This window comes from Anguilla rostrata, chromosome 7 (assembly GCF_018555375.3).
Source record: "Anguilla rostrata isolate EN2019 chromosome 7, ASM1855537v3, whole genome shotgun sequence".
Classification (NCBI taxonomy): domain Eukaryota; kingdom Metazoa; phylum Chordata; class Actinopteri; order Anguilliformes; family Anguillidae; genus Anguilla; species Anguilla rostrata.
Genome location: NC_057939.1, coordinates 55,782,534 through 55,801,098, shown reverse-complemented (window position 1 = coordinate 55,801,098; position 18,565 = coordinate 55,782,534). Strand labels below are relative to the sequence as shown.

The following is an 18,565-nucleotide window of genomic DNA, read 5'->3' as shown; positions in this document are numbered from 1 at the left end:
CCCCATCACTGGGCTGGGGCACTGGGTTTTTGTTCTGAAGAACTCCTCCTGCTGTCCCGACCAACACGTGGTCCCTCAGCGGCCGGGGGGGGGCTACCTGAGCCCACAGCTGCTGGACGTCTGTAGTTAGCCATGTGGGGGGGAGGGGGTGGGTTTAGGCTCCTGAGATGCTTGTAGGCAGTCCTGGCTTCTTTTCACTCTGTTTTCTTCCAGCTGAGCTGCATGGTGTGTAGCACACACACACACACACGCATACAAACAATAATTATCATTGGGGTATAGAGGCCCTGAGAGAGAGGCCCTTACCACTCCACAGCGCCCCCTGGGTGTGGTGTGGGGTATAAGACTGGCTGCGTGTTTCTAACTGCAGTACAGTGCGCTGCAGCTCTGGCACGTTGGCAGCAGGCACATTTATTAAGCAGCAGGTCGTCAGCAGGGTGATGCGCAGCCTGGCGCTGGGCCCCGGCTGTAATGAATGAGGCTCTTATGTTTGGTGCTGCTTGGTTTGGCTGCGCTGTGCTGTTCCAGGCCCCTCTCCCTGCCTCTCCCTGCCTCTCCCTGCATCTGTCTTATGAAGGATGATGGCTGCCCTCTCCCCACTTGAGCATGGAGGCGGCGGTCGCCGTTCTGCATTTTGACGAGGCTGAGAGGCGCCCGCGCGGTCGCTGTCCCGTGCGGTCGCTGTCCCGCGCGGCGGCCTGGGCTCCGCGTCCTCAGTTCCCCGCGTCACAGAGAATCCCAGCGACTGCAGGATATTCATTATTGAAGCGTAATGTTATTAAAAATGCAAATGTTAAACAGCTGCGCTCGTCTCCGTGCCAGACCCCCCTCTGACGCGTTTTCAGTTTTATTCACTTTTAGTTCAACATCAGCTGACCCCGGGATACCTCAGACACCCCGATAACCCAGCACAGCTTTGCTGACGAGAGGCTCGTTTTCCCTCTCTGTCTCTCTCTCTCTCTCTCTCTCTCTCTCTGCCTCTGTCTCTCTCTCTCTGCCTTTCTCTCTCTCTCTCTCTCTCTCTCTCTGCCTTTCTCTCTCTCTCTCTCTCTGTCTCTCTTGTTTTCACTGCTCCAGCGCTCGCTGCTCTAGGTGTGTGTGGGGCAGACAGAAGGGTGGGAGAGGCTGGATAGTAATGCTTTTGTCATTTACATACTGCACTAAAAAATCAGGTGTGCCTTTTGTGGAAAGATGGACAGAGTATGTATTTTGCATCCGCTATATATTGGTATATTCTTGTCTGTGGAAAGTTTGAAAATAATTGACAGTTGGCTACTGGAGAGCACGGAAATGGTACGGTGGTTTTAATGCAGCTTCAGTGTGAAATTCAGTGGGCCTGGGCTGAGTGTCTCAGAGTCTGACTCTGCTGTGTAGTGATCTGTAGTGATTCTCATTGGCTGAAACAATAACACAGCCGAGTGAGACAGTTCCCCCCCTCGGAAATAAAGTCTGTTATTTAGTCAGTATCCCGCGTACCAGAAACCTGACTGATGCTGCGCCCACGGTCTGCAGGACCCCGGTTAGGTAAACCTGACTGAGTGCTGCCCCCACGTTCTGCAGACCCGGTTAGTAACCTGACTGATGCTGCCCCACGTTCTGCAGGACCCCGGTTAGGTAAACCTGGACTGAGTCTGCCCGAGTCCTACGGTGCTTCTGCAGGACCCCGGTTAGGCTGAGTGCTGCGCCCACGTTCTGCAGGACCCCGGTTAGGTAAACCTGACTGAGTGCTGCCCCCACGTTCTGCAGGACCCCGGTTAGGTAAACCTGACTGAGTGCTGCCCCCACGTTCTGCAGGACCCCGGTTAGGCTGAGTGCTGCGCCCACGTTCTGCAGGACCCCGGTTAGGCTGAGTGCTGCGCCCACGTTCTGCAGGACCCCGGTTAGGTAAACCTGACTGATGCTGCCCCCACGTTCTGCAGGACCCCGGTTAGGTAAACCTGACTGAGTGCTGCCCCCACGTTCTGCAGGACCCCGGTTAGGCTGAGTGCTGCGCCCACGTTCTGCAGGACCCTGGTTAGGGTGGTTATGGTTCCAGCGGTTTGTGGCTGATTAAAATAAATCAGGAAGTGGCCCTGGAGCAGAGGAGTCTCCTCTGAGACGCGCTCAGCGCAGACCGTTCGCTGCGCTCAGTTCCCTGCTCATCGATCTCACCTTCGGCCCTGAATTGGCTGGTAATGTGATTTTGGCCTTGTTTGCTGTACTGAGCGTGCCGCAAGGCAGGGCTGATATGCAGCCGAGGCTAAAGAAAACGGGCTGAAGAAGAACAGGCTTTCTGTTCTTAAATACAAGGCGTGAATTTGAGGGGCTGATTTTAACGGCGGTACTGTTAGGCTTTTATGATTTACACTGGAACGCATATGTGAGTGTGTATGTATGTATTGTTATGCTATTCACTTTCACTGAGAATACGTGGCATTGCTGTTATTGGCGGTGGAATGGAAATGTGCAGACTGGGTCGTTCCTCCCGTTCGGCGGCTGGCTGAACTCGGGGTCTCTGAGACGGCAAACAAAGCGTCACACGGACGCCACCCTGACCTTGAGCAGCGACCTTGGACTGCGCCACAATAGCTACTGTAAAGAAAGCAGAACATTTTTTCCTTCTGTAAGGAGATGATGATTTTCCGGAGAAGGCGCTCTGTGATGTGTAAGATGGAGAGCTGGAGTCCTGCGGGCCGCGTCGGGCTGTGGCATCGGCAGTCAGAACCGCAGACCTGGTCTTGAGAGAGCGACGAATCGGAATATTTGAATAGCCAGTGCTGATGCATTCTGGTCCATACGTTCTGCACATCTGATAAGAACGCTCTTCTGTTTTCAGTGTAATTAAATGTCACTTCCTGCCCACAGGTTTGTAAACATTGGAGCTCACCATGGAAGCAGCTTTCTTAGGGAAAATCAAATGATAAAAATTCAGCATGGTTCAGAAAATTTTCAAATGCAAACACTCTTTGGCAGATTCCATCTTGTCTGAAAATTTCACTGATGGTTTGGAAGCAAAAGGGAGGGAGGTGTGTGTGCGTGTGTGTGGAAGTGGTTGGCTGGGGGAGGGAGGGTCCTAAAGTTTTGGCCTCAGACAAACTTATTTTCTATTATGATCCTGGAATATATTTCTAAAGGGATTTTTAAACACATAAAACAGATCTGCCACTGGGTGGCAGTGTGGAGTAATGGTGTGGAGATTAGTGTTTGAAACTGTAAAGTTGCTGGATCATGTCTTGGGTGGTTTCAGTGCTTTTGAGAAAGCTGCCTTGTCTGGATTTTTTTTGAGCAGGAAAAAAAAGCCTTTTATAAATGATACATTAGCAGTTAGGTAATATTGGTGGCGGTTAAATGGTCACTCGTTACATTACATTACAGCAATTTAGCAGACGCTCTTATCCAGAGCGACGTACAACAAGTGTATAACCATAACCAGGAACAAGTATGACGAAACCCCTAGAGAGAAGTACCGGTCCAAGTGCAGGGAACCACCGCATAGTTCAACTTGGACCCTGAAGGTTAAACTGATTAACACTAAACGAGAATGGCAACAACGCAGTCTATGGAAAAAATACAAGCAGTAAAGAGTTAATGCACCTAAGTCACCTACGAAACAGCTGCCTAGTTACAACCCTAAGCTTACAGTCATTTACAGGGGGGTAGGAAGGGATGGGGAGAGGTGCAGCCTGAAGAGGTGAGTCTTCAGTCGTCGCTTGAAATGGGTCACTCCTGAGAGGGTTAATAATGAGCTCTGATGACCTCAGCGCACGCTGTGGGTCCAGCGCTGTGTTTATTTGGGGCAGTAAGCCTGTTATGTTTTACAGCAGTGTGTGTGGGAGCGGCAGGCTTTGCTTCATGACTAGGGACCACCTGGACAGACAGATGGGGACTTGATCTGCCTAATTCAGCTAATGCGCCTCTGTCACCGACACCATTATTTTGGGTCCCGGAGAAACCAGCGGCTGATGGAGAGACGAGCGAGCGATCTGGCAGATGGGTCTGACGCCGCGCTCGAGCCCTCAGAGCCGGCCGTAGTGGAGCCCCCCCCACGGAGACCGCGCCGAGCGGAATGTCTGGTGGATAAATTATGAAGGTCACGGAGCTGAATTTTCACTCTGGCCTCCTTTTGTTGGCCCGTCACTCTGGCAGACGCGTCCTTTACGATGCCGCGCGGCGTCTTCAGCTCGGAGCGCAGATTCACACCGGGCTGTCCAGGTGAGCCCGCGTCTCCCGCGCTGTGTGAGGACTGCAGGCTTGAAAGGCTTCATCCTCATGAACGGCAGGAGTTTTTCTTCTGGAGGGGTTGGCGTGGGAACCAGTGGGGAGTCACGGTAACGGTGGAATGTTGATGCACGTGTGTGTACGGAGGACAGGGCGTGTGGAGGCGTCTGGAAATTTTACACGCTGCGGACACACGCCGCTTTGAAAAATGAATGTTTATTGGCCAGTGTACTTGTGTAGGGTTTAGATCATTTTCGGTCGTTGGAGGACAAAACTTTAAAATATCACTCCTTAAGTTTGTCATTAAATAAATACCGATACCTTCCATTTTATTGTAAACTGATTTAAAAGTGTATTTGCATGTCTGTGAACATTAATCAAAGAGATATTGTAGTGTCAGAGAGAGATTATGTTTAGCTTATTATAAGCCATAAACAAAGACTGGTATTATCCTTGTTAGAAAATTTTAATTGGGTATTTTGTACAAAGCAGGTGGCACAGGTACCCTTAAATCCACTGCTTAAAGGATTAAACTGCACGTTAGTGATTTCTTTCCCCCGCTGTCTGGAAATGAACTTTTTCGAAGTTACAGGAAGAAGCTGGCGATTGCGTTTATAGATTACTTATTCTCATTAACATCGAGTTGACCTTTGGCTGGGCCTTTGGATTTTTCCATAATGGAGTAAATTATTGTCTACACTGTTTAATAATGAAATGGGGAATATGTTGTGCTGTTGCACTAAATGGTGGACTGACAGGGATACACTCCACTTGCACTTGGTGTCTGGTTTCAGTGCTTCTCGTTTGATGGTTGGATTGTCGCTGTTTATATACCGATGGCAGGACTGATGTTAACAGCACACTGGACGTAATTACTGAGTCGATAACACAACACAGGAAGTCGTTGCAGATTCCACATCATTCCCTTTTTGAGCCCTTTAAATGGACGTGCAGTCGAGTTCCCAGAATGCACAGTAACTTCCTGCAGATGAATCATTCTAGACAGGGTGGTAGTGAGATGGAAGAGTTGGGCTGGGGGGGGGGGGGGGGCAGATAGAGCAAGCCTCTTTTTGTAGAGCACTAAGAAATAATTCATTCCTTTGTTGAAACAAAACTGCATCTTAATATTGTTTTTTTCTTTCTTCCTTTTTCCTCCCTACAGGGTCATCTTTCAAGCCCAGCTGCAGTAAATCAGAGAAATATTTAGAATTCATCCCCATCAATCTCCACACTCAGAGGATGCAAGTTACCTGCCCCAAAAAAACAGGTACAGTGTACAGCGTGTGCATGCAGCCTGACCCCCCCCCCCCCAAACAGGTTTACTTCTCCAGCACCTGTTTCCATCCTCCCTGTCTGAGGAACCGTCTGGTCTCCAAGGTGACCTCTCCCCTGCTCCTCCTCTCACCTGCTCCCCTGCTCCTCCTCTCACCTGCTCCCCTGCTCCTCCTCTCCTCTGCTCCCATGCTCCTCCTCTCCTCTGCTCCCATGCTCCTCCTCTCCTCTGCTCCCATGCTCCTCCTCTCTCCTGCTCCCCTGCTCCTCCTCTCACCTGCTCCCCTGCTCCTCCTCTCTCCTGCTCCCCTGCTCCTCCTCTCTCCTGCTCCCCTGCTCCTCCTCTCACCTGCTCCCCTGCTCCTCCTCTCACTTGCTCACCTGCTCCTCCTCTCTCCTACTCACCTGCTCCTCCTCTCACCTGCTCCCCTGCTCATCCTCTCACCTGCTCCCCTGCTCCTCCTCTCCCCTGCTCCCCTGCTCCTCCTCTCCCCTGCTCCCCTGCTCCTCCTCTCCCCAGCTCCCCTGCTTCTCCTCTCCCCTGCTCCTGCTTCCCTCACCTACTCCCCTGCTCCTCCTCTCTCCTGCTCCCTGTCCTCCTCTCTCCTGCTCCCCTGCTATCTCACCTCTCCTGCTCCTCCTCTCTCCTGCTCCCCTGCTTCTCCTCACCTGCTCCCCTGCTCCTCCTCTCACCTGCTCCCCTACTCCTCCTCTCTCCTGCTCCCCTGCTCCTCCTCTCACAGCGCGGAAGCCGCGCAGCTCCTGCGGTGAGCGGGATCGCGCCGCCAGGCCCTGGTCAGACGCGCGTTAGAGCAGACAGACAGACAGACATGCGGTGCGCTGATGAAGCCCGCTGTTGCTAGGCAGAATAGAGAGTGACAGGGTGGTGCGTCGGTTAGCGGCGGACATCAGGGCTGTCCGAATGCTTCGCGTCGCGCCACCGCTAACCTCTCCTGTTCCGCTTCTCCTGGGTCTTTGCGGGTTTCACTGATTGGGGGAGAAACGCGGGATGAGCCCTGACGTGCGTAACCACGGGAGACGTGTGAGCAGGGCTGACAGGAGCGAGGGGGAGCGGCCGTTTTGAGAATAATGGACACGCCTCCGTGGTTCGTGTAAATCTTAAACGGAAGCAGCACTTGCATGCGGCAGTGTCTCCCCGTTAGCTGTGCCAGTTGGAGCTGCAGGTTTAAATCCACAGTGAAGGTGAAGCACCCTTCTGAGAGCGGCTGAAGGCTTTGGGCCTTGTCCCTGTGAAGCAGACGTGATTAATCTTCCTGTTTATGTACGTCTGGCCTGAGGGGGGCTGAGCCTCGTATAAACCACCCCACTGTACGCTCAGCACCTGTCAGCGTTACGCTGCTCGAAATAAGCTTGTTTGGAATTCAATAAATGATCAACTTTATAGCATAGTTAGCTTTGTTTGACATTTAATTGGTTTGAAAATTAATCTAATTTTAAAAATCGAGGAATTTTACGCATTGATGACTCGTTTCGCGATGCTTGTCTCAGAAAATCCAGGTTTGGAAGCATGTCAGAACATCCTGGTTTTGTGAGGTCCTTTTTTTTCGATTTTGTGTGTGTGTGTGTGTGTGTGTGTGTGTGTGTGTGTGTGTGTGTGTGTGTGTGTGTGTGTGTGTGTGTGTGTGTGTGTGTGTGTGTGTGTGTGTGTGTGTGTGTGTGTGTGTGTGTGTAAGAGAGAGAAGGCCCGGGAAACTGCTTCTTTATCAGTAATTCCAGTCAATTCTCCCCTTTGATGGGAGGAGATGGCTAAGCCGTCTTAAAGCCAGTCTTAATGGGACACTTGACTCTCCAGTGAGGGGTACATGTTAAAAATCTTCGGACTGCTCGCTGAAGGCAGCAGTGTGTACATCTCATCTCCTTTAAACCGGGCGCAGAGCTGACTTAAATACGGGTCCCGCTGATCTCCACGGCAACGGCGGTCGATTCTGCTCTCTGACGGAGGCGGGGTCTCAGGCCCCGTCGGGTCTTTGAAGAGGAAGAGGAAGAGAGATCAGATGAAGCTCAGATCTGAGCGCAGAAGCGACGGAGCTCTCTCTCCCTTCCCCTCGCTCCTGTGCCACGCTTGTGAGGGAGCAGATCAAAGGCTTGTTTTAGCGTTGGGGGGCCGGGGGCCCGGGGGCCCGGCGGAGGATCGGGGGCCGTTAATGAAAGATGGCGGTAAACGGAGTGGTTAAAGCGTTGATCGCGCACCGCTCTGCCGGAGAGAGCAGGCGTCATGGCCGCCGGCCCGCACAGTGGGTTAATAATTACCGCCGGAGAGAGCGGGGCTCCCGGTGAGAGCGGGACTCCCGGTGGCGGCTCCGGAGTGTCCCCCTCTACGCTGGCTGTGATTGGCTGACCTTGCACAAGCACATTAAGTGCTGCGCTTCAGTGGTGGTTCCAGCCGAGTTTAATGCTTGGAAGGCCCAACGAATGGGCCTGGATTAGGCCTAGCCCTGCTCGCGTGCTGGACCTGCCCCACCAAACACACTTCCTGGCCTAAGCCCCCAGTTCCGTGGTTGTGCGTGCGTGTGCATGTGTGTGAGTGTGTTATGGCGTGTATCTGTGTGCGTGCGCGTGTGTGTGTGTGGTTGTGCGTGCGTGCGTGCGTGTGTGCGTGCGTGCGTGTGTGCGTGCGTGCCTGTTGCTAAGCGATGGCCTGGTCTTTCCCCAGACGCCTGCTATGACGTGGTGACTGTGGGAGCCCCCGCCGCCCACTTTCAGGGGTTCAAGAGCGGAGGCCTGCAGAGACTGCTGAGCCGCTTCGAGGCCGAGAAGAAAAAGTACGTATGCGATTCAGTACCTCCTGTCTGTGTGTCTGTGTGCGATTCAGAACCTCCTGTCCGTGTGTCTGTGTGCGATTCAGTACCTCCTGTCCGTATGTCTGTGTGCGATTCAGAACCTCCTGTCCGTGCGATTCAGAACTTCCTGTCTGTGTGCGATTCAGAACCTCCTGTCTGTGTGCGATTCAGAACCTCCTGTCTGTGTGTCTGTGTGCGATTCAGAACCTCCTGTCCGTGTGTCTGTGTGCGATTCAGAACCTCCTGTCTGTGCCTGTCTGTTCCTGTCCCCTCCTGTCCGCTCTAAATGGTGCTGGATCCCGAAAGGCTTTTTTCCCCTGGAGCCACGGCCTTCCTCTGCAGATAGATCCTCCATCTTTGCTCTCCTTTACCTTCTCCCTTGTGCCGTGTTGTTTAGTGCACTGTGTGAAACTTTGTGCTGTAGGTCTGCGGGAAATCCTCGGCCTGTTGAGTCCGAATGGGGATCCCTGCATATCCTCCTGAAGATCCAGATAATAACAGTTCCGTCTTACTCTGACAGAGGGCGCTAGAGGGCTGTCGTAAGATTTTTCCTTGACAGCTGTCTCCGAACTCTTGGACAGAATGTTCCTCACATTGAATTTAACTGCTTTATGCAGATGTGATGTGGGGTTTCAAACCTGGATTTCAAATCACAGTTTGCCCTTTCGTAGGTCTGTGTAAATTACTGATCAGTTCATCTTGCAAATTCAGGCGCCCTTTTCTTCCTATTTTCAGTCAGTGATATTTTCATGCATCTTCCTGAACACTCTCTCATTGAAAGGCATTTCACGTCCTACCAATTTTCTGTAAAATTCAGGTATTCAAGACCATTTATGTATGTATAAAAAAACTGCATTTGTTATCACTGCAAGGCCTCAGTTCAAACAATTTGTGGGCAGTGCATTGCAGAGAACAGAGCGTGCGGTGCGATGTGTAGACTATTTATTTCAGAGATAGCACTGAGAGAAAGGCAAAATCTCATGTAAATCACTGTGTCTCCTATTTGAGTTAGATAATGAGTCTGTGTGTCTTTATTTCCTGATTTCCCGTGTGGAGCAGTGCCTGCCGCCTGTCTGTTCTTCGGCTGATATCTAAGCGCACGTCAGTCAGCCTTCCGTCCGTCCCTTATCTAACCCGCTTACTCCTGCTCAGGCTGCATCAGGCATCTTATGAAATGATTTTGCCTAATCGTATTTGTGTCTGTTCCGTCTGAATATCTCACTGTCAAAGCCAGCGTGCGTGAGGCACGTGAATGCTGTTAGAGTGTTAAAAGGTTTCCATTATAGGGTTAACTTAACTTATACAGTCCAAGTTAATTAGAAGTTCTTGGAGAGGAAATGTATTTCCGTCATCTAACATAGAGGCTGGCCAATAACAGTAGTGCAATCAGCTGATTAGCCAATAACAGTACTGCAATCGGCAGATTAGCCAATAACAGTACTGCAGTCAGCAGATTAGCCAATAACAGTACTGAAGTCAGCAGATTGGTGCCATTAAAATGTTCTGCTGCTGATATTTTTTATGAAGCAGGACAGCTGAGACATAAAGCTGCAGAATAAATGATCTCAAAGTGAGAACTAGCGCTGCTGCTGCTGCTGGTTGATTATGCCAAAAATGGTTAATTGCTCGATAATTCACACTTTTTTTAAGCATCGTATCAGTTTAGTGCTTATGTTGAGGTGCAGTACGTGTGCAGGTTAGTGCTTGTGTGTGTGTGTCTGCTGTATGGATGGCTGTGTGTGCAGTCTATACTGGCTGTTTCTCCTGTGGAATTACTGCCTTTGATTTATGCCTTTATAATGGGGAGAAGGAAACACAGATGTGTCCCTCGCTGGCCAGCGTGAGTTCTGTGAGGCAGGATGCAGATCTGAAATGCAGATTTAACTCAGATAAGAGCATTTTGATCCCTCTTAGCCTCATGTGAACTCTGTTAGAGTTGAATGAAGGCTGCGCGGTCTGCTCTGTTCTCACAGTGCACGCGGGATCTCATTTGCAGAACTGAGTGCTCTCCGGAGAGCCGCTATTTCCTGTGCTTGCTCTGCGCAGTTCTGAGACCTACGGACAGGAAGTGGGTGCATGTCGTATCAACACCAGCGTCCCGCCTGTGAGCGCGCTCTCCCGTAGCGCTGATGCTAAGCCTTCATTCACAGAGTTTAATTCATCTCTTTGGTTCGTTTCCAAAGCTTGAATTTAATTTCTTTCTTTAGCGAGAACACCTGTTGCAATTCATATACAAATCGGAGGGGAATGAAGGGACTTCAACCTTTTCTCAAATCTTAGCCTGATCTAGAGACACATGTATGGCATTTACACCCCCGCCCTGTCCTGCCCCACCCCATCCGAGTCTCATGATTTCGGTATTTTTTAGGTCCTGGTTACGCCCCTTCCAACACTGTTGGCTATTCCAAATTTGTAGGAAAAATGGAGAGATCAGATTAAAGCTGCAGTGGCTTGCATGTCGGGTCGGAATAGGGGCTGGCTGGCGGGGGAGAGTATGCTGGGGGGGGCGGGGTTTACTACGGGATGTGGGGGTTCTTGGGGGGGTTGGGTTTAGTGTGGGGGTGCGTGTGGTTTGGGCCCCGTTCTCCTCCTGTCGGGGGGCGAGTCAGGACTGAAAAATAATGAAACGGAGGAAAGAATGAAACACCTGCCTGCTCATAAAACAGAGCGGCCGGCTGGAGAGCCCTTCTGCAGGAAGCCTGCCTCGTAAACACGCTCGCTGTCTGTCTGACGGGAAGCGGGCCTCCGTGTGCCGTACGTCTCCAGGTAACTGCAGGTGAAGATTTGACTCATGCCACACTACAAAAGTGCTCCATTTTTTAAAATAATAAATAGTTTGCACTCTTCAAAAATAGTCTCTAGGAATAACAAGATGCTGACATGTATTGCAGAGCCTGAGCTCTCCGCGTACTCGAGGAGGTTTAGAATGAAAGTGCTCTGTTCATGCCTTCAGTTACACTGAGTTTGGGTTCCTCAGACGAGCCCAGCAGCACTTTGAAAGTGCTCCTGTCTGAAACGGGAGTCTCAAGCCCGCTCTGCAGTCTTCTGCTCGCGTTGGCCGTCTGTCAGATCGGACCAGGAGCTCTTTATTCATTTCGTTCTGGTATTAATGAGTTACTCAGTCCAACTGCCCGTTAATTAGGCCTCTGCCCCTCATCCTCTCATTACTTACCAGTCCTTTCGGTCATTTATGAAAATGAAGGGAGATGTTAGTTTGATGGTCTTACTAATATGAGTTAATGAATGAGCTTGAGTGTGTGTGTGTGTGCGTGTGCGTGTGCGTGCGCGTGCGCGTGCGCGTGCGCGTGCGTGCGTGCGTGCATGAGTGCATGAGTGCCTGTGTGTGTGTGTGGTGGGTGCGGCGGGTTCTGTGTGCGTGTGTGTGTGCGTGTGTGTGTGTACATACGTACGTACGTGCTTGTCTGGTGAGTGTCTTCCTGCTCTGCTCTGGGGACTGCAGAAGCACATTTCTGTGCGTTGCTGGGTATGTAGGCAGTAACTGTGTCTGTATGCGGTAATTGTCTGTATGCAGTAACTGTGTCTGTGTGCAGTAACTGGGTCTTTGTTTATTTTTTAACTCTAGTGGCTGTTTGCAGGTGCTCTGCCAGGCTGTATTCCATAGACAGAGCAGCACTAAAGCTGGCCCAGGGGATCCGGGGTTTTAAATGCGCTCTATAACCTCCAGCTGCACGGTTTCTTATCCCGCTCTGCAGCCCTGCGATGTGACAGAGTCACACCCTGAAACAGCCACACAGCCACACAGCCCACCGAACAGGCGCTGGTATCGGCACGGCGGCCATTTTATTGTGTGTCATACATATGAAATTACGTGTGCTCTGTTCCAGCTGAGGTATTGTTTATAAGAGAAAGATAACTTATTTTTAGCACACAGACGATGTGTATTGTGTTTGGGGGTTGGTGGGGGGTGAGGGGGAGGGGGTTCACTGTTCTTGGTTTTATATGAGCGGTCCCATAGAAAAACCCAAGATGTAATGAATCAGTGTGGTTCAGTTCTAGTGGATAGGAGAGAAGCTGTGGAATGTAGATGTAATATTTAATGTGCATCTTTTCATTTAAGCAAAGTCTTTAATTAACTTTGAACTGCGGCGGTTTGAGATTCTCCAGAGAGCTAATTAGACAAACACAGGAGCTGGCCCGCCAGCACACACCGGGGAACTACTCCGGGTTTTATGTTGGGCCATTCTCTCTCCTTTTTTTATTTTTTCTGCCTTTCTCTCGCACGAGTACAGCGTGTGTTTCTTATTCAGAGGCTGCTGATCTAGAGCAGGCAGTGTTTTCCTCAGAAGGCCCAGGCCTGTGGTCCCGAGGCCTCTGCAGGTTCTCCCAGGTTCTCTGCGGGTTCTCCCAGGTTCTCCCAGGTTCTCCCTCCTCCTCCTGTCCCCGAGTCAGGCCGTCTGCCTTCAGGGTTCGGCTGGCGTTACACGCTCTGACCTGCTGCCCGTCCCCTGAGTGCCGTTCCCAAACCACAGGCCAGCGCGCGGGTTTGGGTAGAGGGTACGAAGGCAGAGTGAGCTCAGGGCAGGAGTGGGGCGTGTGTCCAGCGCTGACGGCTGTGTTTCTCCCTCTGCTTCCCCAGCTTCAGCACGGCGTACCAGTGCATCTACTACTCCCCCGAGCACACGGCCAAGGCCCGGGAGGTGCTGAGCAGCGTAGCGCAGCTGCAGCCGCTCATCTGCACCCAGGCGGATCAGCTGCTGCGGGCCGCCCAGCTGCGTTCCCCGGACCTCCTCAAGGGGGCGCTGAAGAGCCTGGCAGACAAGGTAATGTCCTCACTCGCTCCCTGGCTGCTGTTCACCGTGGGTGCGGCAGGTTCAAATCCAGCCGGTCTGGCACAGCCAGAGACTTGGCGGAACGATGTGGGCTCAAGATCAGGTCTCTTTCTGCAGTGTAGAGGACCTGCTTCAAATGGGAACAGCAAACTGAGGACTGCTTTCATTGGCAGGGAAACGATTCTCAGTGAAGTGCTATATTTTACGAGGTGCCCTGGGGGGGGGGGAAGTTCACATTGTTCCTTATGAGTGTGTTACGCCATCATAATGAATACAGTGCGGTTAAAAGCATCGGACTTCTGCGGCTCAGCGGAGTGGATATAGTGGCAAGAACAGTGTTGCATAAGCCGTTCGCTGCTCATCGTCAAATACAAACCAACGAAGGGGACGTGTAGCGCTGCGTTTACTCATTTCTGGATGTGTGAGTAATTAATGTATTACATCTGGCCCTGTCAGACTGCAGTCTGCTCTGAAAGGCTGTTTTTGTGGCAGTGGAGCTGAGCCCAGTCATTCGGTTTAATTGGCACGTTCGGGCCGTCAGTGTTCCTCCGTGCCTTGATTAAGGACGCAGGCGGGGAGACGCGCTCGTGCTCGCGGCGGGTGACGAAGCCTGCAGATAATGCGCTCGCGGCAGACTGCGTGTGCGACAGCCAGGGTGTAGCCCAGGTGGGAGACGCATTCTCCACCCTGATTAAGGCACGGTGTGAGGGAACAGTCTCTGTTGCTCACAGCAGGCGACGCACACCGTCTGCCCGGTTGGCCCTACGGGGGGGGGTGGGGGTGTGTGTGGTTTGCTGCGCCTGCTTTGCGTGCGGTGTGGTGTGGGCGATCATTCTTTACTGAAAGTGAAACCTGAGTGTGTGGGACGTAAACCTCTTCTCACAGACACGACGCACACACGTTGTGTTTGGCCTGGAAGGGGGTGGTGTGTGGCGCCACTGCTGGCTGCTGCGGCCGGCCGGTTTCAGTACTGAGGGCCCCTCTCACGCGGAGCATTCACGCCTAAGCGAGCTAGGCGCCCTGCTGGCCTGAGACGGCCCGGCCCGCTGCACCCTGCCGGACCACGCCACGGCACCTGACCAGGATCCCGCACCACGCGGAGTACGACGAGGAGGAGTGGGCAAGTGTGGCCTCCCTCCCCTCCCCCCCCCCCCACACACGTTCATCAGCACCCCTCTGCCCCCCCCCATCGCACCCTCCCCCGCACTTCAGCACGCTGTTATCCTTAACATGACCTTCCTGAACAGCTGAAAGCCAAGTGGCTCATCTCTCTCTCTCTTTACTTCACTTCCTTCAAGCTGTATAGTTGCTGAATTGAAGTAGGCTCTAGGTGCAGAAACGGAATGAGTCCAGTGAATCTTGAGGACAGGTGTTGATTGAACCCGAGCCTCTCTGTCGGGGCTTTGCAGTTTTGCTCAGTTTATTTTCAGTCTGCCATTGAAAGGAAGGAGATGAGCCAGTTACAGCACCGCAGGGCTCACACTTCCACTGTCCTTCCTCTCTTTCACTCCCCGCTGATCGGCTAACCAGCGCAGCCTCTCCCTGAGCGTAGCTTAGCTCTCTAGCTTAAGCCTAAGCCCGAGGGCGATGGGAGGCTAATGCCGCTCTGCATTCTGGGTAATTGTAGGACCGGGTGTGGGCTAACGTGGCAAAGAGTCTGAACTGCATCATCGCCATGGTGGACCGGCTTCAGGAGCACGACGACAACAACCAGGAGCCGCCCGCAGACCACACCCTCGCTGATGTCATCACCTCCTCGGACCACACCCTCGCTGATGTCATCACCTCGCACAGCCCTGGTAGGCCCCACCCACTCTGCGTCCTGCACCAGTCACGCTCGCTCTCGCACTGTCACGCTCCCACACGCCGCGTCAGTCAGATGAGCGCTCCTTTCACAGTGGTCACGGGACTTCGGCTGTGGAGCTTCTACTTCCTGTTAGCAGCCAGGGTAATTAAAGTGCTGTGTCACGCCATTCCTGTCCTTTCAGGAACAGGTTTCAGCCTTTCCTGTAAATGAGCTTTGGGACGCTGTGACCAGCCGGTCCTGCATAACAACTCAGCATATTCGGAATGTTCCTCCAGCCCTGGGCAGGAGGGGGGATGTGGAGGGGGGAGCCTTCCGGCCCTGGGCGTTGCACTTTATTCCACTTTATCTTCCTGATGAGCTCTTTGGTCACGTTTGCCGTATGTTTTGGGTCGTTGTCTTGCTGCATGGCTTCAGTCCGAGGAGCTTGGTGGCATTTCTTTGAATATTGGTGGACAATGATGATCTGTACTCTGTTACATCGCACTGGTCACATCAGTAAAGATGTCTGAACCGTTTCCGGATGCAGCCATACAGGCCCAAGCCATCGCACGGCCTCCTCCATGCGTGACCGAGGAGGATGTTTCATCCTCACAATAGCGTCCTTGTTTGTGATACTCAGATCTCTGGTCCTCATCTGCAGTTTTCTTGTTTTGCTCATGAAGTAGACAGTCAACTCTTCTAACACTTCCAAGGATTTAACCCATGCCCTCGAGCTCACAGCTTTTCGTTTGGAAATAAAGAAATGTCGCAAACGTGAAATTTGAAACAGATGTACTGACTTGGAATAGGGGGGGGCTTGACTCACTGAATGGAAATTTTGTAAAACAGTTTAGTGTCTGTTTAGAAGAATCCACATGCAGACATTTAGAATTTTCCCTCATTGTCATTGCTTGATTTGAAATACAAACCTGTGCAGCTGTCCCAATACTTTTACATTTCACTGTATTTTTCCCTGAGCTGACGAAACTGAATGAGCGTTTCTCTAAATGGGGGGATTTTGGTTAGAAAACTAGGACATTGCTCCCATGACTCTGAGCAGAACCGCATTTATACATTTATGTTTGTATTTGCGCAAACAACTTTGTGATTCTGCTGAGTTGCTGGAAATCATAAATAAATAGAATGCTGCCCCCTGTTGTTCAAATCAGGGATACCGACCAATCCTGAGTGGGCACAATGTATGAACCAGGGATACCGACCAATCCTGAGTGGGCACAATGTATGAACCAGGGATACCGACCAATCCTGAGTGGGCACAATGTATGAACCAGGGATACCGACCAATCCTGAGTGGGCACAATGTATGAACCAGGGATACCGACCAATCCTGAGTGGGCACAATGTATGAACCAGGGATACCGACCAATCCTGAGTGGGCACAATGTATGAACCAGGGATACCGACCAATCCTGAGTGGGCACAATGTATGCTGCCTTTCAGTCCGTTTCAGTGCTTCATTTTGCTTCATTTTTGGTGCTTAACTTCAGTAAACGATTTCCGCAGGAATCCATAAACCTTGTTTCCATGGCCTGAATTTGGCTGCTAAACGAAAGGAAAACCAAAACCTTCATAAAAACCCCTCCAGGGCTGGAGTTCCTGTCTTACACCCGTGGGTTTGCTGTGTGGGTTTGCTGTGTGGGTTTTTCCTGGTTGTGAAATGTTTGTATTTTATTAGATGACGTGAATGATTAGATTCAGTAAATGCACAGTCAGCCACTTAGCAGCATGTAATGGTAAATGGACTGCATTTATATAGCGCTTTTATCCAAAGCGCTTTACAATTGATGCCTCTCATTCACCCATTCACACACACACTCACACACCAACGGTGAAAGGCTGCCTTGCAAGGTACCAATCAGCTCGTTGGGAGCAATTAGGGGTTAGGTGTCTTGTTCAGGGAGACTTAAACATGCTCAGGGGATCGAACTGGCAACCCTCCGACCGCCAGACAACCGCTCTTACCTCCTGAGCTGTATCCACCAGTGTGTGTGCAAGGGATATGTTTACGGGGGTATTGTATTCTTTGGCTAATTATAAGTGATTTTAGTTAATCTTTTTAGTTGATGAACATATTTCCATTTAAATGCATACTCAGATACTCAGTTCATTAAGAATATATCATTATCATGTGGAAAAACAATCAAAGTGTAAGCAAGTTTACCTGGAAAAGCTGCCCCAGGTTGCTCATGTCAATGTGAGATGCACCTGTTTCATCCAGTTATGCACTCTAGGTGAAACGGAACAGCTTGTATTGCCTTATCTCTGAAACTCCCAGTAGATGAAGTATTTAAACATCGGCTTAAAGTACTGTCTGTGGAGGTGGGTCTTCACAGGAACGGTCAGAGAGTTCACCCTCACCTTCTGCTCCTTTCAGGGGACTGGCAGGAGCAGATCTACCCCCTGGTGGTCACGTTGAAGGACTGCGTGACCGAAGTTGTGGATCGCGCTACGAAGTCGATGACGTTTGTTCTCTTGCAAGAGGCAGCATGCAGTATCCCGCAGGGCCTGTTTCTGAAGCAGAGGAGAGACGTGGTCTTCAGTCAGGGAGTAAGTCTCTTACACCCAGAATTTAACAGTCTCTCACTCACTTCTGCTGAGTGTCGCTCGCCCAATCCTGTGTTATTCCTGTACATATACGCTGCCAATCATGCTTCTTGCTACTTTTCGTTATCCTTATGATTTTAAAAACCTGTCTGAAAATTCGGCATGCCAATTCGATGCTCCTCTGTGTTGAACTTTTTCTTGAAACTGAGTGTTTTGGGAAGAACAGGATAAGCTCGGGATAAGCTCAGGATAAGCTCGGGATAAGCTCGGGATAAGCTCGGGATAAGCTCGGGATAAACTCGGGATAAGCTCGGGATAAGCTCGGGATAAGCTCGGGATAAACTCGGGATAAGCTCTGGTTAGGATTAGAAGCCCTCCTGGTCAGAACGGTGCAGTTGAGCAGTCCGGTCTCTCCCGTGGTCCGGTCTCTCCCCTGCGGTCGGTCCGGTCTCTCCCGTGGTCCGGTCTCTCCCGTGCTGCCCCTACCTGTTGTCTCCCTGTGGGTTTCCCCAGCTGGCCGCCCTGGCCTGTGGGTTCGTCATGCGGCTGTACGCTGGGGTGGAGGACAAGGCCTTCCTGCAGCAGCTGCACCTCGTCGGGCTCATAGCCCAGTTTGAGAGTCTCCTCAGCACCTACAGTGAGTGCCAGCTTTCTTAAAAGAAGAATCTCTCGCATTGCCTCTCTCTGAAATGTCTAAAGATTTGTCACGCTGCACAGTATGTGCGGTTTGTGTTTAGGGGCAGGGTGGGAAGTTCTGATCTATCAGACTGCACCTGTCCTTTTGAAGTCAAGTTCATGTATTTCCATATCATTTTTCCTATATTGCTTCAGGCAGTCCCGCAAACTAGGGAATATAAACATATTGCATGTATGTTTAGTTACCATGGCTTCCTGACAAATTTTGTTTTGTTGACAAATTGTTGCAGCTGGTGACCATCTCTTGGTTATTCTGCTTAGTTCCTTTGAATTTTATTTGTATAGAGGAGCTTTTATTCAGATAGCACTGTCTTTATGACTAGTGTAGTGATTACATTCTTGCATATCCAACATCAGTGCGTATGTATTAAGTATTTCTGGACAGATGATCATTTTCATTGTATGCAAGGCCCTTGGAAAAAAAATACCCTCTCAGGACAGGTAAAGATATTATAAGA

At 51.1% G+C, this 18,565-nt stretch overlaps 1 protein-coding gene across 1 annotated transcript in view; it reads left to right on the top strand.

The window, feature by feature from the left end:
* inpp4b (inositol polyphosphate-4-phosphatase type II B) overlaps positions 1–18,565 on the top strand; it is a 204,567-nt gene that overhangs the window by 172,980 nt on the left and 13,022 nt on the right. Inside the window, exons 14-19 of the mRNA XM_064345334.1 lie at positions 5,360–5,464; positions 8,144–8,252; positions 12,868–13,051; positions 14,688–14,859; positions 17,242–17,414; positions 17,925–18,048. Coding sequence (XP_064201404.1) covers positions 5,360–5,464; positions 8,144–8,252; positions 12,868–13,051; positions 14,688–14,859; positions 17,242–17,414; positions 17,925–18,048 — 867 coding nt within the window. The remainder of the gene's footprint in view (positions 1–5,359; positions 5,465–8,143; positions 8,253–12,867; positions 13,052–14,687; positions 14,860–17,241; positions 17,415–17,924; positions 18,049–18,565) is intronic.